At 38.8% G+C, this 25,932-nt stretch overlaps 1 protein-coding gene across 2 annotated transcripts in view; it reads left to right on the top strand.

Annotated features, from left to right (window-relative positions):
* VPS50 (VPS50 subunit of EARP/GARPII complex) overlaps positions 1-25,932 on the top strand; it is a 147,959-nt gene that overhangs the window by 68,271 nt on the left and 53,756 nt on the right. For both annotated transcript variants that reach the window (XM_059728996.1, XM_014603218.3), the window contains exons 14-20: positions 3,789-3,886; positions 5,311-5,405; positions 6,347-6,445; positions 9,294-9,384; positions 12,633-12,809; positions 23,393-23,511; positions 25,535-25,641. In XM_059728996.1, the coding sequence (XP_059584979.1) occupies positions 3,789-3,886; positions 5,311-5,405; positions 6,347-6,445; positions 9,294-9,384; positions 12,633-12,809; positions 23,393-23,511; positions 25,535-25,641 (786 nt within the window). The remainder of the gene's footprint in view (positions 1-3,788; positions 3,887-5,310; positions 5,406-6,346; positions 6,446-9,293; positions 9,385-12,632; positions 12,810-23,392; positions 23,512-25,534; positions 25,642-25,932) is intronic.

Below are 25,932 nucleotides of genomic sequence, written 5' to 3'. Positions count from 1 at the left end.
GCCTCTACCACAGCACACCTGCAGCTCCTGCACTGGCACTGGGGCTGCACTGGAGCTGGTTGCCTTCCCTGCTCCATGCTGCACAGGTGCCTGGGCTCTGTCAGAAGTGGAGAGAGCCCAGCCCCCTGCTTCCCCGTGGAGTCCAGCACAAGGTTTCCCCAGTCCGAGTGTGAAAGCTGCAGGCGTGCCATGCTGAGCCCCTGTGATAGAGATGGCTGGGTGGGCTGAGCTTCTCACCTCCTGTGCCCTGCTGGCCAGAGCCGTGCCCTGCCGGGTGCCAGTGCCTGCACCAGGCATGAACTCCCTGAGCCCCCTCCACCTGCTGCTGCTGCTGGCAGCAGGGGCTGCGCACCATGTGGGGGAGTATGTGTGAGGATCTCTAGACCCCCCCCACCCTCCATTACACCCCACAAACCTCATACATCCACACTGTACCCCCACAACCCCCACTGTCATATAAACACACCCCAGCATACCTTCTGCTTCCCTGCACACTACCACACCCCCTCACAGCCCCGCCACATCCTCCATGCACAATATAAAAGAGTGAGACTTTATTTTTGAATTATTATGCAATCTCTTCTATATACAGTACAAAAACAAATCGCAACAAATATTTTTTGTAATTAAAATATGTTTTAGTAGGTGTTTGACTTTTAGTGTATGATCTGGGGGTTTTTTCTTGGTCTAAGATGGCAACCCCCCTTCCCAAAAAGAGCATTTCTGGGTAGCAAGGGGATGGCCTTCTGGTGGCAAAGGTCAGGGGTTGGGGGGGCAGAACTTCCAGTACCAATATGGTGACCAGGGGGTGGGGCAGCTGTCAAGGGGCAGGCTACCCATGTGGCCCTTGACAGCTCACCAAAACTCTAAGTGGCCCTCCAGCTGGAATAATTGCCTGCCCCTGGTCTAAAGACTGCTGAGATTCTTATTTATGCACAATAAGTATTGGGCACAGGGAGATTTGGCCAAAAGCCTATGGCTGAAATCTTCTTGGTTGGTGAAGGAGAATTGCCAGCAATTGGTGCCTCTCCTGACTAAAATAGCCAATGTTGCATTTAAAGGCTATTATATGCTTCAGTACTGATTGGACTGCATGTACACTCTCAACACCTGTGTGAGACTTATTATTACTAAGTCTCCTCTTCCTGAGAGAGGTCCCGAAGAAGGCATTCAAAAGTCACACTGCTCATCTAGCTAGCTACAAGAAGTATCCCAGGTTGAGGTTTCTGCAAAATCTGGATTTAGGGCAGGACTTTAAATGTAAACAGCATTTGTGGTCTTGATGGATGATCTCTCAATACGAGCAGATGGAGGACAGCAATTAGTTTTTATGCTGCTGGATCCTTCTGTGGCATTTGACACAATTAATGTATGGATATGGTCTTCTATCTGAGGTACGTGGTCTGGTCTAGACGATTTTTGGATGGATGCACCTAAAAGTTGATGATGCACTTGGGCCATAAAACTCTCCTTGCTTGCAGAGTCCAATACGGATTTGCATGTATAGGCATCTGTCTAAGGAAAACTAGTGATATGACAATATGCAGGTGACTTTTCCCACCCTTTATAATAGAAGATAATACTGTCAAAAACGTGGGCCAGTTCTTAGATGGGTTTGGTAGTGGATGAGAAACAGGCAGTTGAAGTTGCACCTTAGTAATATGGAGCTACTGTACTATGCTTGCTGGCAGTAGAAAGTACTTCCTAGGCATAGGACAGTGTGTTAGGGGAAGGTGTGTAACTCAAAATAGCCAATTCAGTCTATAGTCTGGAAGTGCTTGTGGATTCTGTGTTCATGCTAGTATTGCATGAGGTGGTTTTGCAGCTACTGTCTGCTGCCATTTACTACTGCCGTCTATTCTAGCAGCTAAGAATCTGACCTCAGTTAAATGTTCTTTGTTTTGCTCCCTGACTGGGTTCTAACTATGATACCTTTCTGGCCATGTACATGAAGTGGCAGCCTCTTCCTTCAGAAACAGAGGTATGGAAAAAATCCCATCAGACTTAATCCTTAATTCTGTATACTAGGTCTCCATGGAGTGTCATAAACAGGGCTTGGTTATACAGCTTATTATAAAAGTTAATTTACACTTACCTTTATATAATGTCTTGTTTCAGTTGCTTTCAAGTTTGACATACCTTAACCCTTGGGGTTGAAGTTTCCATAGCAAGTGTCTGTCTCCAGCTGAATTTAATTTGGAAGATTTCAACTAAAAGTATTCAGCACTTTCAGTGTTTCGAGTCTAATAAAAAATACATGATGTTGCCTATGTTAAAGTTTGAAAAGCTCTGGCATTTCATGTTTTGGAGTAAGGACTTTGACATTTAGTAGAAGATATTGCTAACTTCATCAACATACCTTTGCTGTGCCTGTGAAAATCTCCCTGAATGATAAGTCTTTGAAAAGTTGCAGCTTGCATATGCTCATTAGTAAAGCATTAGTAGAGCATCTAAAAATGTTAAAGATTCCATCCACATTGAGCATGCCCTAGCCTGGGATGGAGTTAGATTTTCTCTGAAGGTGTAGCTCTGGGCTGCTGTGAAGTGTGCTGGGGTCAGTCACCTGAATTGAGTGGATGAACCTGGGTTCCAAAAGTCTGTCTCCCCTGGGTTCTCAGTTTTCCCACAAGGTGATGCTCAAGCACCATAAACATGGAAGCTGCAATTGCAGAAGGGATGAGCTAGAACTGTGCATGGAGGGTGGAAATATTGAAGTGCAGAGCTGGGAAACAGGGAGGAGAAACAGGTGGAGGACTGGGACCCACTGGGGTGGATAGGAGAGGAGATTGAGATTGTACCTGAGCTCAGATGACAAGCTGCCAGAAACTGTGTAGTAAAGACTGGCATTGGGAACTAGTGGGTTGTATGTACCACTTGTTTAAGATGGAACCTCCTTGGTAGCCAGTCTCAGACTGTGAAACACATTCTTAAAAGAATTAAGCACCATCATGCATTGATCTGCATCCAAGTGTAAGACATGCTACTTCTAGTTTCTTTTGCTAGTGTAAGCACATATTACAGAGTACATATTACAGTTAAAATATAGAAATAAAAAGCAGAATTTTTCCCTAGGGAGAGGAAAGAACCACCTGACAGATAATAGCCATGATGCTTTAATACACTTTTAGGAAAGTTCTCAGTTAATGTAGTAATAACAGCTCTACAAGAAACTGAATGAAAAAGAAGGATTTTGAAGGAGAATATGATGGGGTCTTGATGCCATAGAGTTACAAGACTGTTTCATATATGCAGATAACCTGAAAGAACAAACGGAGGGAAGAGTGTGAGAGAATACCCAGGAGAACTAATATTAGTCACATTTTGTTCATAAAATAAATGTTGCAGGGTCTTTATCTAGACATACAGGCAGATTCTACTGGTGAATGTAATTAATAACCTTTTTTTTATAACCTTTCAAAACCTAGTTGTTTTGATATACAAACTTAGAATTTATGGACTGTTTCTTTGTAGAGAATATGTAACATCTAGTATGGGCAAATTTTATCCTTTTTTTGCATGTGAAACCTAAACATCTGTTACTTCTTCATTTTAATTTGATTTTCTTGGAATGGGATATTCTGCTTTCCTAGTCCAATGCAACATTTAGTTTTAAATGACTTACCATGATATTTGTATACACTTTGAACTTCTGAAAGGAAAGGAATAACCTCTTCAGTTGCAGAACAAAAGGTTTGCCTGGCAAATGTCTAATGTGATCATGTGTAACTTTGAAACAGTAGCAATATTTTAAGACTATTAAAGATACCTGTAATATCTTCCAATTTCAGTTTCAGATGGCAGCAATGCAATTGGAGCTGAGGAGGCCAATTTTGACCGCAGTTATGTAAAAAAGAAATTAGAACATGGACTTTCAAGAATATGGCAGGTTTGTTTTGAGTTGTCTATGCATTTTTTTTCACAAAAGGCAGAATTATTATAGGATGTCTTTTATTAAAAATCATGCTACCTTTCTATTGTCTCTGGTTATAAGGTGAGAAGAATAAATGGTTTCCATAATCCAGAAGCTTCTTAGCCTCTGTGTTTACGGTGTCAATAGAGGTAGTGATTTTTGTGATGGAGACTGTTATGTAGTAACTGGCAGGCCAAGCCCAGCTAGTTTCTTTTGTGCCTTACAAAGAGGGAAAGTCTCTCCATGATCAAATCCCACATAAATGGCTTTTGTCAGTTTGTTTTAAACAAGCCAAAAATGAGAACATTCCAAATGGACTCAATCCCACGTTAGGCTTCAATAGAACACATTCAAGTATTCATCCAATACAGTCATGAGGACTTATATCAGTGGTTGAGACTTTCTGCTAGCAGTGCTGAAATCCAGTTGTGTGAATTAAGAAGAGTATGTGTATTTTAAGAGCGCTGACACTTTTAGAACATGCTTTGTGCACAGAAGTGTCAGTATACAATTTTGGAGGCTCATCTGTTGAACAGATGATAGAATTTTTCCATCGCTCCCTACCGTCACATTAAAGGTATACCTTAAACATGTGCAACTTATGTCAAGAGTAATGATCTTCAGAGTTTCACTTTAAAAGTTCGATTTATTTATTTATTTTTCTTATTTCAAGTATCCTGGCTTTTTGTGCTCCAAATCAGTACAGTTCATTTCCATCTCTGTCCTTTGTAATTTCATTTAGAAAAGGAAATACTGAAGTGCAGGGCCATTGGAAGCACTTCTCTGGCATTTACAGTAGAGCCAGAATCAGAGAGGAGGAGAAATCTTCTATGCCTGCCAGTTGCCATGATGTTCCCAGCCTAAAGTAGTTTGGATAAAGGTCCCAAATCTTGTGTTAGAACTTCGAACCTTCTGTGGCTCATAACATCAACAATAAATCAAAGACATTCTTGATAACCACTGGGCATGACCATCTTGGATTGACCTTACATTGCTGGAAGTAACCAAAAGCATTTTTTGACTAGTGAATTAATCAGAGGTGAAGCAAAAGTCTGCGAGAAACCATATGTGCCAAAGAAAATAGTTTACAAACTATACATCTTTAGAGGAATCTTTGCTCATCCTTGAATCTTTGTTCAAAAAAGTCAGACACCTGAACAAATAAACCAAAAAGACCTAATGAACCATGTGCTCAACATTTTGCCATTCATTTTTAATACTGGAGTAGTTATAGTTTAAAAACTCATATTGGACATATGTGAGAGGCAAGAATTCTTGTGGGTGATGTCTTTTTATTGGAGTATCGTGGCAGCAACATCATTTCAATACTACCAAAACACTGAACATACACATTTAACAGAGGTTCTTTATTAACTTTGAAATATTTGTGTCTTTTATAGGATGTTCAGCTGAAAGTGAAGACATATCTGCTAGGAACAGACCTGTCTAACTTCAAATATGATGATTTCATTTTTGTACTAGATATTATCAGCAGGTATATTAAAGAGATTATGCCAGTTGTATTTTGATTCAGTGACAAATTTGTGCTACAATTATGGAGTGTGATCATTTAAGAGTAGGACTTAGATCCTGGTGCTAATTTCCATCCATCCATGCACTGCTTTGGTGGAAAGTGGAAGAGGTATTTCAAGGCAGCCAGAAATTGAGGAAGCCCATGAATGGTTTAAGCTAGATTCCCCCCCCCCCCCCCCCCCCCGGGCTGCTGGCCAGGCTCCGTGCTACTGAATATGCACCCTTGCTGCACCAGGACACCAGGTAATACTGCCGAAATCAGCACAGGTGCTGGCCCCAGCCTCCCCTACTCCTACCTGGGACAGTTTGCTGCATGCTGAAGCAAATGTGCAGGGTCTTGTGACGTGGCACAAATCTGTGCTGCTGTTATTTGTGCCTCTGCAAGTGCACATCTCTACTTGTGGGGATTTGCCCTAAAGGCCACTGTCCTGCTTTAGAATTTCTGTATTGCCTCCTTACATTTCTGGTACCTCTAAATGTCTGCTGAGGGACTTCCCAAATCAAAGATGAGCCAAAAAGTGTGAAGTTCTCATGCTGTTTTCCATCATAGGATTGTCTCCTGGCAGTGAGAACAGCATGGAAAGATAAGATTTATGACATGGTCCTAGTGCTATCATTCTGCTGTAGCATACCAAGCAGACATTTGCATTTCTTGCAGCTGTTTGTCCCATGTATATGTTTTATTTAACATTATGATAGGCAATGGAGAAGGAAAGTGAACCTGGGCCACTTAAAGCCTTCTGCACAGTGGGTAGTGATAACTCTTCTTTTCTTTTTTGGGGGGGGTAAACATGTTTCTAGGTGAGATGGCAAATTCCAGCTGAAACCACAGCTTTTGCATATTAGTAATTGTTAAAAATATTTATGTGGCTAAGCATTGCTAAAATTCTTCCATTATTATAGGCTGATGCAAGTTGGAGAAGAATTTTGTGGAAGTAAGTCAGAAGTTTTGCAAGAATCTATTAGAAAACAAAGCGTTAACTACTTCAAAAATTATCACAGGTAAGACTGCTAAATGTTGGGTAGGTAAAAGTTTTTGTGGTTTTGAAGTATGTTTTCAGAGGCAATGGGTGGCCTGGCTCTGTTGAGTTTGACAGCTTGGTTACATTTCCATCTAGTGAAGTGTATTTCATTTTCAATAGTGAGAGGGTGGAAGAGATGTATTCTTTGCATGTTATTGCAGAGAACACCTCACTTATGCTACATTCATGGAAGATGCTTCTAAGGGCAAGCTGCATAGATATAGAGAACTTAAGTCTTAGAGTTTCAATACCTCCTTAAACAGCCTCTGAAGCTACCCTGAAGACTTCTCCTTATCTTGTCTTTTGAAGTTGCTGATCTCTTAAAGTCTAACTTATTTGCAAAGATAGTTATTGATTTTATTTATTGAATGCTTTATTTATACCGTTGAATAATAAGAGGTGGTTTGGGTACTGCAGACCATTTCTTTAAAATGTATAGTTATTCAATTACTTAAACCAAGACCTTCAGAATTTTGTGTGTTTACACTTCAGGCACCAATTCCCAGCCTTCTCTCCATTGGCAATTTCTACTTACATTTTATTCAAGTCCACCTTGGACCCACTGCATGCAGATGTCACCTAATTTTTATGGCAGTACATACTGGGAGCTTCAACACTTACTGGCCTTTTCTTTCAAAGTGAATCTGCCTTGATTTCCCCAATAAAAAGGTGTCAACCCTCCAGACCTCTTTTATTCCAGTGCTTTGGTGCTTTTCTTCTCTCTATGCTTTAGGAAACAGGAAGATATGGGCTGAAAACAGATTCAAAATGCCATAGGAAGAAGTCAAGGAAGCCAGGGCTTTTGTAAATAATTAGACTCAATCTTCCTTTTCCTTCACTTGGGCCCAGTGTTAAAGCAACCCCCATCCAGTCTGACTCTTTACCTGCAGTTTTCTTTGAGTAGAATTACAGGAGAACAGATATTTCAATAGAAATGTTTTTTGCTTACTCTTGCTTTAGACAACCATGGACTATTTCCTGCTGATTTTGAAAGTAGTATTTCTTGCTATTCTTGTGCATATCTGGCAAAGGTGTATTTCAAGCATTGTCCCTTTTACAAATCTTACTGTATACAATTTGTTTTTTTGATTCTGTTTACTTCACAATGCCCTTAACTCACAGGTAAGATTAATTAACTGATTTTTTTCCTTTTGACGATGAAAACTGTTGTATAGTTTCCAAGTTAGTTTTTAAGGTTGATTTTTTTGTATAAGAGTGTTTTGTATTTTCAGATCAAGAAAATGTAGCTTCTGCTTTCTTTGCGTATTTAATTGAAAAAAAGCTTTTATCTTTTCACAGATGCATTAGTATATAATAGTATGTTTAACTGCTTGAAGAGTATGAATTGTGCAGATTGGTATCTGAGGCCTGCCTCTTGGACACTTGATGTAGGTGGTACAGAATTGTATAGCAAGCTGGTAGAATAGAAAAGACAGTCAAGGACTTAGTCATGTAATTCAAGAATATATTGAATTCTGAGAACATATTGAGTATTTGGAGAGCAGGAGCTTAGAGGTTTATTTTGAAAAAATGAGCGTTTGTTGGAGAGCAAGAGAGAGACCCCAGAAGGGGGAACGTCTTAGAATGTACTTATTTTTGCTGAAATATTTAGTTGGCAGTAACAAAGATTTTTCAAAGAGTGAACCTGTCTGAACCCGTTTTGTGTTTTTGAGCCATTTTCAGAACTTGGGTATACTGATGAAAATCAAAGAGCAGCTACTGAACTACAATAACATTAAAAATATTAAATAAATATAGTTTACCAAATGAGAGAGAGAATGTTGGTCCATTATTATTATTTAAATATTCAAACCTTTTTGCACTGTTCCTTCTACCTTCACCAAGATGGATTATAAGGGCTACTTCCTCTTGGTTCAACCTTTCTGCGCAAAACTTTTCTAATTTAAGGTTCTGATTTTCAGAGATGTTCAGTGCCTATTAGTTCTTTTTGACTGCAGAGAAGAAACAGTAACTGCATCCCTGAAAATCATCCCCCCATCTATGGTTGAACAGAATGAAGATAATCAGATGTAGCCAGCTGCATAATTCAGCATATGTTGCTCATCTCACTGAGCCAAAAATCAATTAATTGTACCTGTAATTACAGTTTGTCACAAAAATTTTGTGATGATACTTCTGGAATGTTTTATAGCCTAATTAGGAACAAAATGTGTAATTTACCAACTGCTACAGTACATTCTCTTGTTCCAAGTGTGTGTTTAAAAAAAAAAAAAAAAAAAAAGTATGGAGGTGCCCCAAGTGATTGTTTGCTGCTGAGACTTATTTTTAGCAAGAACTTGGCCAGTGTAATTCTGAATCCAGTGGTATTTCTGCTTAATAGTTAAATGGAAAGATGTTATGTTGATTCAACAATGAAAATGTAGTGAACTAGTATTTTGATTAGACTGTCCCTATAATTGTGCCTTTTATTAGGGGCAGACAACATTTATTGAGAAGCAGTGTAACATAGGTGATTAATTGCTTTTCAGTATTTGTTTCTGTGAAAAACATGATTTATGAAGTGCATGTTTAATTTTTTTTCAGTTTTCCTACACTATTTGTGGGTCTCATTGCTTTCTGCTAAAAGAAATATTGGGCAGGGTCATATTAATTGTTTGGTATTTAAAAGTCACTGCTTTTTATTGATATTTTTAGGTGGTATCTGATCATATTGCCTTCTATCGTCTGCAGCCTACAGAGGGCAAACCCCGTTATGCTACAGAACAATCATAAATGTTTTAATATATTCTCTTTAGTGGCTATTAACTATCAACTGTGGCCCTCTGCTCTTGCTGACAATTGGTTGGTATTGATTGGTTTTATTTCAGAACCCGTCTTGAAGAACTCCGAATGTTCTTGGAGAACGAGACCTGGGAGCTTTGTCCTGTTAAGGCAAGCTTTAGTATTTTACAGCTTCATGTAAGTACTACCATCAGCTTTTCAAACCTTCTCTCTACAATAAGTTTAGGCTGTCTGAGAAAGTGGAGGGATATATAAACTTGTACAGGATTTGTTTTGCGGGGGGGGGTGGGGAGGAAGCGGCCAGTTGGGTTAACTTTACAGAAGAATTGAAGTGAATCTTTTTTTGAGGAGATTCACTCAATTCTTCTGTAAAGTTAACCCAACTATTTTAAAGCTTAGCAGTAAATTCATTAGAAAGGTAACATTTCTACTTTAGGCATAGCAAATTTTAGATTTCTTCATGTTAGCCTATATTTCATTTAGTATTTAATTACTGATTAAATGTTTAATTATTTTATTCAAGAAGAAAATGAATAGAACTGTTACTGAAGCAGAAAATGTGAATGAACTAAACTCAAATTATGAATTTCAGGCCAACAAGTTCAAAATAAATGCTTAAAGGTAGTCATCCAATAAATGGCCTGCTGTTCAGCACTTCTGCATGCTCAGTTCCCATCAAATGTGGGTTTCTTTTGGCACACATTTTGCAAAACTGGGTCTCATGGTCCTGATTCAAGAAAGCAGTAGTTCTTTAGTAGTTTCCTGAATGAAGTACCATGGAAAGCAAGTGAAGAGGTTGCTTTTATGCATTACTGAATTGGGAACTATAGGTGAGATACATAAAGGGACTGGGGATGAGGACATGTAGTGCTTTTGTGCCTGAAATGTTGATACTGTGCCCCAGGAATGTAACTGACAAATGTGCTTTAGGTAGTTAAGTTCCCTATATTTTAAGTGGGGAAAATTGAGGCACCTAGCATTAGAATTCACAACATTGTCCATGCTGAGCACGGGGATATGGACCCATCCAATAACAAATTCTGTAAAGATGGGCATGTTAGAAATCCTGCCCTACCAGACTTAAACAGCAGCTTTAGACCTCTTTGAAGCCCTAATTAGCTGCCCATGTGAGCTGGGGATTCACTGCTTGAAACCTGGCCTAAGGTGTCTTGCATTTGGGATTGTGGCCATTTGTTGGAAACTGTGGGAGGGAAGGCAGGTAAATCACTTTCCTAGGAAACGAGACTTGCATTCTAGGTCCTTTTTTCATCTTGTGGATTTAAGCCCACATATCCCATTTCCTCAGGAAAGGGTGCGTCCACACATGCTGATATAAGGCTCCTTAGCCATTTTTAAGGTGCATTAAGAGTGTGGGTCTATACGTGCATGCCCTTAATGCACCTTAAAAATGGCAATTTTAGCATTTGTGCCTGAATCTGATACTTGCAAAAGCAGGTATCAAATTTAGGCATGAATAGCTAAAGCGCCTTAATGCATGTGTAGACATGCTAAAGCATATTAACACTGTTGTGCATATCTGGCAAAGGTGTATTTCAAGCATTGTCCCTTTTACAAATCTTACTGTATACAATTTGTTTTTTTGATCCTGTTTACTTCACAATGCCCTTAACTCACAGGTAAGATTAATTATCTGATTTTTTTCCTTTTGACGATGAAAACTGTTGTATAGTTTCCAAGTTAGTTTTTAAGGTTGATTTTTTTTGTATAAGAGTGTTTTGTATTTTCAGATCAAGAAAATGTAGCTTCTGCTAAGTTTAGTCCCAGGTCAGTACGCACACCATGTTAATGTGCCTTAGCACGTGCGCATTAGGCAAGTGCGCATTAAGTTTAGGTGCACATAAAAGCACATGTAGATGTGCCCAGAGTGTCTGAATGAGCAGCCTAAAGGTTTAGGGTGCTCTCTGCTCTTCTTGTTGAAGCAGAATGACCACACAGAAAAGAAGATCATGGGGCAGGAGAAAGAACAAGGAAATGGCAGCCTGACTCTATAGACAAGTAAAGACAGCCCTCCCTTGCTCATACTTTTGGTATCAAATAGTCATTGAGGCATGCCTAGGTGAAAGGTCCATGCAGAAGTACCTTTGGCACTAGGAACTAGGACATTTTCCTTCTCAGATGTGCCCTCTTCACTCAACACTCAATCGATTCTGTAGTCATGTTCCCTCTTGCTTGTGTTCCTCACTGGCCCCACGATTTTTGCACTCCCTTCTGGATAGGGGTCCAGTTTCAACAGGAGGAGTAGAGGTTGCTCTCAGCCAAACCCAGCCCTTAGTTTAATGATTCTCAATCAGGGAAATCTACTTATTTGGAATTGCCTACATAACTAGAGCTATTGCTACAAATAACATGTAAGATTTGTTATAGATGCATGAAGTCAGTGTTGGAGTGGAAAGGGGAATAGGATTTTCCTATTTGTACATAGGTGTTCCCATTTATTTCCCTGCTTTGTACAGAAAAACAGAAGATGAGTAGGAATCTTTCCTAGAACGAGGGAAAGAAATGCATTTTAATAGAAAAATGTAATGGTAAAACTGTACAATGGGGGGAACTTCAAAACATCTGATGGGCCTGGAAGTTATTCATTTGAATTTTTTTTAAAGAAATGACTAAATATGAAATCACATTTGGTCAGAGCACTTTGATAATCTATTCATTCTCAGCTAAATTAATTCATGTACATGTACCATTCAAAGAAAGATCAGTAGAGAGACTTTTTAATAACTAACATTTCTGGTGTTTTCAATTTAAAAGATGTAAGCCAGCCTTTTTTAGAAAAATGATGTGTAGAGATAAAATCGTAAATCCTTATTTAAGTCCAATTTGTAAATGTATCATGCATCCATGGAGCCCAATAAAACTGTAAATACTTTTTAACAACATGGAAAAAATTTACATGAAGCTTATACGAGGATATTGTCAAAATTATTTTTATATTAATAATTAAAATATTCCTGATAGTCAGAGAACAATCTTGAACTATTTCATAGCCTGTCACTTGTAGGAATTTTGAAATATGTTTCTTCCATTTGGGTTGTATTTGTACAGCTTGATATTTTGATCCCGTTCTTCTTCTTGTAAAAATACAACATTAATTTTTGCTAAAAGTTTTCTGTTTAGTTTTAAAAAGTGAATGATTCTGTAATGAAGGACATAGTGTGGGGTAGCCAGACAACAGTTCCTAAATTGGAGTGGAAACCATAAGGGACTATATAGTAGGTTAAGCTGAAGTCAATGTAAAAGTCTGTATTTAAAGAAGAACTAAAGTCCTGCTTGCAAAATGCTAATAGCAGAGAAATGATCAACAAATTCATCTTTCCATCATTTATTTGAGAGCTGAAAGGCATATGAGCTCTATATCAATATTTAAACTGTTACTGGGCATAATAATTGTTCTTTATTAATAGGAGTTTAAATTCATGGAGCAGTCACGTTCACCATCCATGTCACCTAGTAAGCAGCCTGCTTCAGCAATTTCTACAACAGTCACTTTGTTTGAGCAGTATTGTAATGGAGGAAACCCATTTGAAATTCAAGCCAACAATAAAGATGAGGAGACAGAAGATGTACTTGCTTCTAATGGGGTATGGAACTATTCATAAATAAGAAATAAAACTAGCTCTGATTAAGTGAACATGAGATATAGCATCTTTAAATGATCTGTTATCTTGTGCATTAGTGCAAATGTAGAATAACTGCAGTGAACCAATAGGTCCTGAGCCATTTTACTACTTTAATTAGGTAGGTTACTTTGTTTTTAATGATCAAAACCAGAAAGCCAGGTTTCCTGTGGAAAACCAGATTTGTTTGTTTTGCAGTGGATCAATATTTTTCTTTCTAAGTCAGATGTTCCTGAAGACTAGCAAGCCATGCTCTGCTTAGAAAAGAAACAGAAAAGTGCTAATTTATCACAAGGCAGTTAGAACCAATTTACTTGACTTCCTTGGTGGAAGTACACTTGGCCTTGTTTAATTTTAGAAAGGTTGGTTGGCTTCTCTGCCTTGTTAAAAAAAAAAAAAAAAATCTTTTATCATATTTATGTGAATTTTACCATGATTTCCAAAGGGAAATGTAATAATTATCAGGTACTTTTAAAATATTATTTTCAAACATTGAGGGTCATTCTGGAATGAGATTAATTGGTATAACATTTAGTATTTACTTTAAAGTTTATTGTTGTGATTTTCACCATGTTTTACATTTTAATTAAAAGAAAACTTGTTTATTTTTATATGTTTTGTATTGTGCACTTACTATGAAGTTTCTAACATTTCTTGTTAAACACAATTTTGACTTAACATACTTTTGTGTCACATACTGTTTTCTCCCCAACTCCTTATCATAAAACCCATGAATAGTTTTGCTCATACTCTTCCTACCAGTTATAAACCTGGCAAGCTTAGATTTAACCATGCATTTCTGGTCTCCAAAAGAACAAAATGGAACTGTATTGGCATTCTGACATGTTGCTGACTGTCTGTTGTCCATCTGTTCTGTTCACTGATTGGTTGAACTTGCACCTCTTTGTGCCTTGTAGCTTATTTGAACTGCCTGGTTAAATTTCAGTCATTTTTATTTTTCCCCCAAAGGCTTCAAATCAGAATTTTTGCTTCATCTGTTGGTTATAACTAAGTATTTATTTTAATAGCCATATTCTTCCAATCTACAGCATAAATGCAGGGGGTTTAAAATAATAAAAAACTTCTGAAAATAGCTATGTGTAAATGGTAACACATTTGTTCTGTGCTCTTCAAAGTACTCAAAGTCATTAAAACATAAAGTAATACATCCAGTACTAAGTACTTTATAATGGGGACGCTATTTGTTGCATACTAAATCAGTTTAACTTTGAAAGTAGAGTAACATGATTTGTAAAGACAAATCACCCTCTGAGTTTGCTAATGCAAATAGCTGGATATAATTATGATTAGCAAACAATATTGCCAAATATCAGAAGTAGTGCTTTGGTTAGAAGTTGAATTTGTAGGCTTTCAATGTTATGCTTGTGATAAAAGAGGAATTTCCACTATCTTCTCTTAAATAATAAAGGCAGATTGACTTTTTTCTGATACACAGTTAGCACTGGGAGCAGAGCGGAGCGGTGGTGAAATTTGGGGTAGATGCAGCATCCTCCCAGTACCACTGGTGTCCCCTCCAAGCCCAGCCCCTTCTGAGAAGAGCTCCGTGCAGCCCGCCCCGTGCAGCTCTGGGGGGCACATGCCACACCGTGCCCTCCCGGGGTGCAAGCAGTGGCAGTAGCCACTTCCCCTTCTCCCCCTCGCAAGCCGTGGCTCTGGCCCTGTCCCTGCTGTGCCTGAGCAACTGCTGCTCTTGCCCTGTCCCTCACTCTGTGTGCGTGTGTGTGTGTATGTGTGTGTGTGCACGCACGCGCACACACAATATGTTGGAAATCTTCTATACTGAAGCACTATTGTATTTGGAATGTTGAATTTTGTGGTAAACCTCACAACCTGGATGCCAGGAGTCATATTGGTGTGGTAGAGATGCTGTTGAAAATAATGGAGTAAAGCATGCCTTGAATTTCTTACAAGTGTGTTTCCCTTTACCAGTACTTAGCTGTTTATGAAGTTTTAAATCGTTTTAAACTGTAAATTTGACCTACTTAGAATGAATACGATTTAAAAGCAAGTTAATTTATTTAGTCTGTTACAAAAACCCTTGCTCGCACAGTACAGGTGTCAACATTTGAGTCAAAGTATGTATGATATTTTTACAACCTCTGCAATTCTTCCCTTTGATTCAGAGGTGGAAAATTTGGGGATACCAAAACTGCCTTCAGCTCTTGACTGCAGCTATTCTGTGTGAGAAATCCAAGTGTTATACATTCAAATAAAATAAAACTTAATCTTTAAATAGCCTGCTGCTCTGTAGTGTCAGTTTTCCACACTTTAATATATGCTGTTTCCTGCCATTTCAGATCTACCAAATACCAACACTTTCAGTTCTTCTGCACACAGCTTCTGTTTCTGTATTAAGTCCAGATGATCCTGTTATCTGTGTAATTATCATTTGCTTCTGAACCTTGCTAAGCTACTGGCCTTATTGAGGATGACCCGTAGCAGCGAGTTCCACAGCTTAGTCAAATGTCACATCCAAAGTAATTTGTGTTTCGTTTTAAATTTGCCACTTTTTAAGGGGACTTTTCAAGCATCACTGCAATTCTACCCTTTTAATACTATCTAGGACATTTTGCTTTCAGCATGAGGTGCTGTCCGCTAATGAAAGCCTATCAGATATTCAGTTCTATCTGAAGTGTTAGGCTATGAATAAAAAAAAATTAAAATAATTGGATACAGACCTCACTGTTGCATGTGTGATGCTTCTTACTGTGGCACATTCCGTGGTCTAAGGCTTGGAGTAACCTATATGTCCATTATAGCGTGGTATTTTGCCCCTCTAAGTTTATTACTTGTTTGGTTTGAGTATCTGCAGCAGTGATTCCTCCCTTTATATTGCCAAATGGCTTGGGGGTTTGAGAAAAGAGCTCATCTATTCCCAAAACAAAGGCAGAATTTGCTGTGGCTGCCAGTACTATAGAAGAGCAAGTGTTTAAAACAAACAAACAAACAAAACCCTCTGTAGTTTGTGTTGGTATCGGGCTCCTATGTGTTTTTTATTTGGAATTATCTTCAACAAAGTCTGAGGTCTGGGGGCATGGACACATGCAACACTTAGAACCATTTAAATGTAGTTTAAGCCTGAAGTGGACAGACACACAAGCCTGTTAAACTGGTTTACATCTTCCTGGAATAGTTCAAAAGTATACATGGAAAATCAAGCACTATTTTGAAACGATTAACTGTGAACTGGTTTGGTGTGTGAATGCCAAATATTCTGTGACACAAGTCTGGGATGCCTCCAGGTATCCCACACTGTATTGGTCTTTAAGTTGTAACTTCCTCTTCATACCCTCCCTGCCCCCACATTTGATGCTCCTGTAACTGGCAGATATGGTATGTAGGCAGAACTTTACTGCCCATTTCCACCCCCGCTTTTGTTGGCACTTTTTATCAATGAGCTGCCTTTCGCTTCTTGTTCAATAAAAACCTGTCTTTCTAATACCCAGCGGTACAGGTTTCCCTCTATTTATGCTGTACACGTGTTCTCGGAGAACAGCGCATAAATCGAAGCCACTTTACAATAGAACAAATAGGGATAGGTTCCCATGGGAGTGAGGCTGGGATAGGGAAGGGGTGAGGGGAGGGGTGCTGCTCCCAGGGCTGCACAAGGCAGCAAAGCAGAGGGAACAGAGTGGCACTCACCCCAGTCCCACCTGCAGCGGCCCTGGGAGCAGCCGGTGCCAGCTGCCTTCAGCTGCTGGGCTGCACTATGCTCCGCTTGTCCCCACTCATCTCTGTTCCTGGGCTGTGCTGTGCCCTAGTGCAGGCAGATGGTGTTGGCTGCTCCCAGGGCTGCTGCAGCTGGGGCTGGGGTGAGCGCTGCACCCAGTGCTGCCCAGAGCTCTGCTTGTCCACACTCACCCTAGCCCATGCTGGAGTGGCCCCAGGAGCAGCCGACATCAGCTAGCTGCCTGCACCATGGCATGGCAGAGTCCGGGAGCTGGAGTGAGCCCAGGCGTGGGGGGACAGGTAGAGCCCAGTGCAGCCCAACAGTTACAAGCAGCTGATGCTGGCTGTTCCTGGGGCCGCCGCAGCTGGGGCTGCGGAGAGTGGGGCCATGGCCCTTTCCCCTCCCCCCACAGACTTACCTGCTTGGGTGGTGGGGCATCTATGCTGATTGCATGAGAGTGAATTTACTTCACATATAATGAATTATGGATCTAAATATACTCATTGCATAAGAGTGAATTCACATATAAAGAACCCGCATAAATCAAGGGAAACCTGTATCTTTATTCCCCATGTGACCGCAATTTCCAGATCTTGGAAACAAGGTGATATTTTGGAATGGGTCAACTTTTTTGTGTGTCCACATCCTGGGAATTTTTTTATCACAAGGCACAGGCCTCTGCATATTGAGGTGATGGAGTGCTACTTCAGAAGTCTAACAATAGTAGGCTGCATTATTTCTGGAATGTGCCACTAGAGGGAGTTGCAGCCCCATGTATTTGTTGTAGTTAATGTGTTACATGTGTAGCAAAGACAAACTCTGTAATCCATGTGATGGTTTCCCTTTAATAATCTTAAACTGTTTCCTGTTTCCTTATTGGTAGGGCTACATAGAACTGTGGGTTTGCAAAGCTGGCTACACTGTCCTATTTTTCACACTTACGTGCCAGTCAAGTGCTCTGCGTTGAAGTGAAATCTCCACGTCACAAATTGCTTGAACTAAATTTGTGCCTGGTGAAGAAATGTGATTAATTTATTTTTTGTTTGACACTAGAAGGACAGAATGTTCTCTCTGTGGATAAATGGAAAAGAGAGGAAATGATTATATGTATTTTTTTCCTGGGTTGGGTTTACACTCAGTTTTATAAACAATTTAATTAAACTTATTTTGGGAACTTCTGACAAGTGTCTAGAATTAACATATTTTCACATAAATATAATTTATCATTAGTATTTATGTTCAGTCTAATTCATATAACTGAGAATGATTTAGATTGAAATGTTTTCTTTCGCCTGCAGAAACTGTTTTTTGATACTGCCTTCCTATATTTGTACCCAGTATAGAACATTTTTAGCAGCATATCATATAAACAGTGTCTATTCCATGCAGCATGAGAGCTTAGCACCTAGGAAACTAGATAGTTGATTGCTTCTACTATTAAAAAGAAATGTGGTGATGCTATGAAATTATGGATACAAGTAGTTCACCCTTTCGTTTATTCACGTTGGTAGGCATGGCCATTTAAAAGCCTTGTAAATCATTAATGGATTTGTACTCAAAACACTTGGGTAAAATAGGGAAGTATTATTTCCATTTTTACAGATTGAGAATTAGTGTGGGACTTTAAGTGGCTTGCCCAGAAATGCAAAGGGAATCTCTACCAAAAAGGAAACTAAACCCGTTTCTTCTTCATTTGACTATTGTCCTCCATATCTCATTTTTCTCCTCTGGTCCCAATATGCTTTGGAATTATTACTTAAAGGAGAAACACAATTGTATGGTGCATTTAAAAAAAACCCAACAAAAAAACAGAACAACCTGGCAAGGGAGAAAATATCTGAGTGCCTGGATTCCTTAAGCCATGCATCATTGTGGCTTGTGGACTGATTTATTCTAGGGTGCATGTTTTAGCACTTAAGCTTGTAATTATTTCACGTAAACAACACTCTCTAATGTTAAGTGTCATGGTGGCAGAGGTACAATACATCTAAATATTTTGTCAGATCTGCAGTGTAATGATAATCTGTTTTGTTTTGTTTTTCTTGCGAACATGAAGGCTAAGTACAGTCAAAAGGCCTGAGGCTAAATTGATTCAATTTTTACAGACTAGTCTAAACTGTGTAGATTGAACCAATAAGCAAATGAAAAGACATTCACTTTTGATTCTGGAAATGCATCTGTGTGCCTGCAGTAGCCCAGGCCAGACGCTGCGAGGTGCTAGAGCACCCCTCCCTGCTTGGCTGGAGCAGACAGCTTGGACCTGCCCACCCTGCGAGTGGAAGGGAGGTTCAAAGTATCCTGGGAAGCTTGGGGACTTTGAGTTAACTTAATCTGGAGGAGATCTGGGAGAGAAGGTTAAAGCAATTTAACCTAAATCAGTTAAGTTTGATACTACATCCATCTAGGTTTATCTTAAACCAGTTTTGGCCATTTTAAAAGCAGTTTATGTGCACTGAACTTTAGTGTTACAGATTTGAACTAGTTTCCAATCACATATTACCATTTTATATGTAATTTCTGTCCCTAGCTGAAGACTTCTGTTTAACTGCATAATAGTCAGGCAACAAACCTAGCGCTTTCAAATTTACATACTGGAAATTGACAGCTGTCTCTAAAAGTAGTCACTTTAATGTGAGCCTTGATCTTTAACATGCTTATTTATAGCTTGTATTGTAGTCAGTGAGGCCTGTGGGTACTCAGCATCTTACTGAAAAAAATTAAACTATTTTCTGGAAACCAGTATCTGAATTTTGGGTACCAAAATTCACATCAGCCTCCTGAGTTGAAATTCAGACACTTTATTTTAACAGTATGACAAAGTTATCTTTTTGCATATTTACCAAGATGTAGTTAGGGACAGTTCATATTTTAGTGAAGTTGAGACACTGTCTTTAAGAGAGAGAAACTAGTAACTAGTCCAAGTGCAAGATAACTTTAGTAAGATAAGTAATTATTCTAAAAAAGTTGTTGGAGGTGCATATCAAGAAACCTGTGAAATAGTAATTACTTCTAGTGATCAGGGCATTTACACTTTCTCTAACTTTCATAATCATCAGACTACTTATTTTGAACTGCAAATTATACTTTAGCGTAACTTTAACTTAAAAGTCATCTTAAAACTGTCACTGCCGTGCACTGCAGTGAAGGGTACGAGACCTTTGAAGGCCGTCAGGCGGGTACTTATGACGCTTGGAGTGGAATTAGGCACAGACGCTTATCAGTTGCAAAGCAAGATTATTTTACTCACGCCGTTAAGGTGGTGAAAGACGGAGGTCAGAGATATTTGGTTAGTTACAGCTTAAGGTTCGAAGGTCGGTCTGCATGAAAGTGTTTCGTCGGGCAGATAAACGGAGAAAAAAATCGGGCCGGCAGGTCGGTGATTTACGTCTTAAGATTGGGTCGAGACGCGAGGGGGGCACTGGCAAGTGATCAAGTTGTCAGTTACTCTGATACGTGTGATCAGAGGTCTCCAAGGTTCGTACGGAGGTCCCCCTTCTTCACGGAAGTGAAGATGGGTTTTATTTGTATATTAGCCAATTGTTTTTCGCCATGTCGTAAAGTTAATTAGAATCACCAATTGTATAGTGGTCTTCGCTAGGGTGTTATCATAGGAACACTCCCGGACACTCCCCTGTCATTCCGACCAATTACAATGATTTATATAAAGCAAAGAAGGCAAAAGTTTTTATCTCTGTTAGTGGCGCAGTAATAAATTTTTTTGACATGCGCAGAAAAAAAAACCCCTGTTATTTTCACCTTGTTAGTTAACCCTTAGTTACCTTGTATAGGCTAAAACTGTTTTGATTAATATATTTCTTGCTTGTGGCATGGGCAGTACTTAATTTGGTTGTGACAAAAACAATTCACAAGGGAAGTTGAAGATGCAAATAAATACTTATGATCTATGATGTACTTCAAGAAATAAGTTTTTCCCTTCATTTGCTACCATAAACAAGTCCAACATCTTTAACACCACCGTGATAGTGTTAAGGCTTTTAATAAATAAGACTAGAAGCAAAGTAGGGCTGGCAGGAGGTCTCACTGAAGGCCCCAATCCCCTTGACTAAACCATTCCAACCAAGCATCTGTCTAACCTGCTCTTGAAAGTTTCCAGGGATGGAGCTTCTACAATTTCTCTAGGTAGCCTGTTCCAATGCTTGACCACCCTCATAGTCAAAAAGTTCCCCCTAATCTCCAAACCTAGTTTTCCTTTTCTGAAGTTTAAGGCCGTTGTTTCTAGTCCTGTCCCCAAGAGCCACAGCGAAAAGTCCATCTCCATCCTCTATCTAATAGTCCTTCAGGTATTTGAAGACTGATCAAATCCCCTCTCAGCAATCTGTTCTCCAGACTAAATTACCCTAGTTCTTTCAGCCTTTCCTCATAAATCATGCTTCCCAGGTCTTTGGCATTTGTCCTTGTTGAATCTCATTTGGTTGATTGTGGACCACTTTTCTAGTCTACCCAGGTCATTCTGGATCTTAGCCCTATAATTCCACACAACTTGGTGTAATTTGGTGCAATTTGCTAATTTGCACTGGATCCAACCATTCAAATAATTAATGATGATGTCAATGAGAATGTCATGACAGAGTGTCGAAAGCCTTGCTAATATCAAAGTATTGATACTGCTTTCCTCCAGTCTACTGAGCCTTACCATAGAAGGAAATTGGGTTGGTCAGGCATGCCTTGCTCTTAGTGAATTAAGTTGTATTTTCAACAAAAATCATTTTTAAATGTCTTTATTCTATTAAAACACAGGTCAATTAAAAACCATTCATCTTTTTCTTCAAAATTGATGCACTTGGCACACAAGAATAATTTTAAAGTGGGTTTTTTAACAATTTGCTATTAATAAATGTTTCTATTACTGAATTGTAACTGAATCATAGCACATTATATTAGAATAAATTATTTTAATCCAGCATATTAATTACTTCCTCAAATGAGTTAAATAAATTAACTCTCTATGCTTATTCATCAAGCCCAGGATCAATTGTCTTCTGAAATGATCACTCTTATTTAATAGAGATTTTCATTATTTTGAAAATGTAGTATGGTATGGGTCTCCTACTAATAAGGAAGGAACTTACTTTTTCACTCCTCCTCTCTCATCAGCCCATTTGTTTCTTCTGTGCTGCTCCCATTACCTGGAGTTCCAACCTTGATGCTTAAGAGATATTTAAAATGTACTACTCCTTTTGTGTTAACCCATTCAACTAAAAATAGTAGCAAATCTCATTAAAAATATCTACAAAATTAGGTTATACCTCAGGACTATTTCATCCTTAGAATTTTCCAGAGTCTGCATATCTTAAGTTTTCTCTGTTTGCACAGTCTACTTCATAGGAGTCAAATTCTTTGAGCTGCCTTATCTATTGATTCTGTCTGTAGTGGGAATTGCATGCTTTTATGTGTCTTCTTGCACAGGGTGTCTACAGGGCAGTATATAGGTTCAAGCAAAGCCAAAGGGAAAGTTTTGGGTTATATTCATCATTGATAGAACATGCAGGGGCCTTTTGGCATATTCCAGTCCTGAGGTGCCAGGTGTAACTGTTCAAGAGCTTTGCTGGGAATTGGGTTTTAGCCTAAGGCTTGGACTTCCCTGTCTTTTGTATTTTCTGCATTAGTACACAGTAGTCTGATGAGGAAACTAATTTTCTTACATGAGAAGTTCCTAAAGCACCCAGATTTTTTAACAGTTTGAGAGTAATTTGTTAAACATATCAAGGTTAAAAGTACTTTTAGTAGAATAATTATCTTCCTTTATAAGGTCTTCACATCTCTTGACTTTTCTTTTTCCTTTAAACTATATTTGAGGCAACTAATTACTTTCTTCATAACAGGTAAATGTTATAGCAGTTACCAGAGATATAGGTTGTAGCCATATTGGTCTACAGGCAAAAGGAATCAGAGCTCATGGTAGAAAGGATTTTTTTTGCAAATATCTAGTTGGTCTAATAAAAGATATTGCCTCTACCATACGTTCTGAGTCCTTTTAGCAATTACCAATTTTTTACATACTTGCTAATTTCTTAATCCAAAATATAGTGGCTAAAAAGATAGCACAGCTCTAGTTTGCTCAGGTGAAATATTTTATTTTGCTTTGGTCCTACTACCTAATAGTTTCATTTTATGTACCTTAATGCAAATAGTTCAGGCAGTTGAGGGAGTCAGTCGACTTAATGTATCATGGTTCTTCACGCTACAGATGTTAGCGAGTCTTTCTTCTTTACTGGTCGCAATGTTCTACTAATCAAGCTAACCTTACTTAGGGACATTTTGCAGTCTGCTAGCTGCCTACTTAGCTTCTTCCGCTCTTTAGCAGAGATTCTTTAGCTCTTTTCAAAATCATAGATCCAACCACGGAGACCAGTCTTCAGCAGCAACTAGGGATTCATCTTTAGGAAATGGTGGGGTGAGGGGGGAGTAGTTATTCAGCTGAAGATTAAGCTCTGCCTTTGCTCTATGCAGCCATAATACTAGAAAAAATATTTTTTGTCTTCATTCTGCCTTTCAAAGACAGGGTGCATGTAATGTTTGGGGGCATGTTGTATGTGAGAAAATAAGATATTTGTCAAATATCTGTAATGCACATGCATATCATGGAGGACTATTATTTTTAAAATTGTGATACGCAAAACCTTGAGAATCTAGACATTTGATGTTTGTTTATTCTTATACTTAATAAATGTGGTAGTAGACAATTTTTTATGTATCGAGGGTAAAGCACTCAAATGGTGCTGTTAGTGGCAGAACTAAAAAGTCATAAAAAAATCATTGATTTTTTTTAAAAAGAACACAAGTGTTTGAGGATATAATCGAAAAAGTTAATGCTATTATGTTTTGTTTTTTTTAGTATGAATCTGATGAACAGGAAAAGAGTGCATATCAGGAGTATGACAGTGACAGTGATGTTCCAGAAGAGCTGAAAAGAGATTATGTGGATGAACAGACAGGAGATGTCCCCGTAAAAAGGTAACTTGGGGTCCCCCTCTACATGTGCAGGCAAAGGCATGACAGGATCTCATGCGTGATCTATTCAGTTGTGCCTCCTGCCATGCCACACGTGCATGGCAGGAGGTGCGATTGTGGGATTGTCCGTTAGATCCCATCACGCATTGCCTGTGCAGGGAGAGCCTGATCCTGGGCTCCCCCTGCACTGACAAGAAGTGAGCTCCCACAGCTGGGAGCCCCCTCAGTTGAGGGGTGCCCTATGTACCCCTGAGCCCTGGGGATGGCAGCTGCAATCTCCCTGGCTCAGGGGCGCATGAAACCCCCAGGCCTTGGGATTGTGGCTGCCATGATCCCTGGGGCTCAGGACTGTGCAAAACCTTGATCCTTGGAGCTCAGGGGTTTTACATACCCCCAAGCCCTAGGGATCACAGCTGCCTTGATCCCTAGGGTTCAGGGCTTTCATGCTGGGCATGGTGCACCCCTCTGGCTGGGGGCTCTTTTAGCTGATGGACCTCCTAGCCAGTGGGGAGACCTTGCTACATGTGCAGATTTAAAGCTGGTAGCAACCAGCTATAAAGTTAGTACACATTTTTCAGGTCTAACTCTATAGCTGGTTGGAGCTTTTTATTGTGTGATAGCTACTTTGCACATGTGGCTGGTCTCCAGGTAATTGTACAATTAACTGGTGAATTGTTTAATACTTGTAATGTATAGAGGGGGCCTTGCTGGAAAAAAATTGTATCTCTCTTTCTCTACTTTTAACCTTTCCTTTATTCTAAGAATTTAATAGAAACAAATATTAGCTATCAAATAATCTGTTATATCATCCCCACAATTAGAAAGGTAGAGAACATATTTCTCCAAACAGGGCAAACCTTCAGGCTGTTTATCATTGTCCAAAAAAAAAGCAGTGAATAGACAAATTGTGAAATATGAGGAAGGAGATGGAGGACTGATTATTAAAGCAGTCAAAAGTTAACTGAAGGCTTGACCTTGCTACCTTTTAGTAAACCTAATTCCTGTTCAAGTCAAGAATAATTGTTTGCAGAGATATGACTGAAGTCTTGGCTTCTAAATTTCAGTTTTGAACAAAACCAGTCACCTTTTGCAGATAGGCATGAGAGAGCACTGTAGAATTTCCATATATGTATTCCTTGAAATGTTTCCATAGATCAAATATATCTGCTTATAATTTCAAATATTTCACTGTCTCTTACTTTTTTAATATAATACCAAGTTTGAACTATATAAAAAGAAAATTCATTTCCCCCTAGGTACTATATCAAGGTGGAAATTAATTCATACCCTAAAAAGGCAGATATTATTTATTGCGGAGGCCTACAGGAAAACCAGAAAATTGCCACTCATGTAGAAAAAAAGAAGTTCCTTCTTCAGGGAAATCATTCCTAAAGTAAAATATTATTAGTTCACTTTTCCAAATCACATAACTTATGTAGTTCCAAAGACATCTGTAGAACCAACCAGTACAGTAAGATACTTAAAGGAATAATAATAAACATATATATATATATATATATATATCTGTCCTATTTATCTCAATGTATACATCCTGTGAAATTCTTATCTTTCCTTCAGCAGTAGCACATTATTTTGTGGAACAGCAGGCTGCAGTCTGTTTCTCCACTTTGAATTTTAAGCAGCTTTTTAATTTCCTCATGTTTACCCAGTTATTTGTTCTTATAAATAGTGCAGTTCAGCTTTAGCCCATTAAACCTCACAGCTTTCCTGATGACTTTGCCTTCTTTTAATCTGCTCCACTTTACATGTGGGGAAGTTAACCAGCATGGTTAATTTGCTTTGCTAAAGCCACAAAAAGAGTCAAAGGTAAGAAGCCAAGAATTCTTGTCCCAGCTCAGTGTTCAATTAGATGACTGCATGTTCTCATGCAGTTATCTATTGATATAAATAAAATACATGCTTCTCTTTAGGTATAACATACTGTGCAATAAGATGCACTCTTTATTTCTAATTTATGTTGTACATTATTAGACAACTGTTGGTTTTGATCTTTTTTTTAATTAAGCATTTCTCGAGAGACCCTGAAAAGCAGGAAGAGATCAGATTATAGCCTCAACAAGGTGAATGCCCCCATTCTGACAAACACTACACTGAATGTAATAAGGCTTGTTGGTAAGTAGAACGGTGTAATGACTTAGATTTTTTTTTTTTAACAGACTTGTAGATCATAGAATAAAATACGGGTTGTTTTAAAGCATTTTAAAGTCCATGTTATTAGAAACCTTCTTTTAAAACTGTAGTTCCAAAAATGTTTTACAAAAGTCAGTTACAATCATAAGGCTAAAATCTTGTGAAAAAGTCTGACATTTTTATTCAAAATAGAAATATGCACTATTTTATAAGTCTGTATAATGGTGAGTTGTTTGATAAAACGTTTAGTGCAGAAGGTTAATGGGCATAACA

Source organism: Alligator mississippiensis, chromosome 5, assembly GCF_030867095.1.
Source record: "Alligator mississippiensis isolate rAllMis1 chromosome 5, rAllMis1, whole genome shotgun sequence".
NCBI lineage: Eukaryota > Metazoa > Chordata > Crocodylia > Alligatoridae > Alligator > Alligator mississippiensis.
This window is presented reverse-complemented; position numbering and strand designations above follow the sequence as displayed.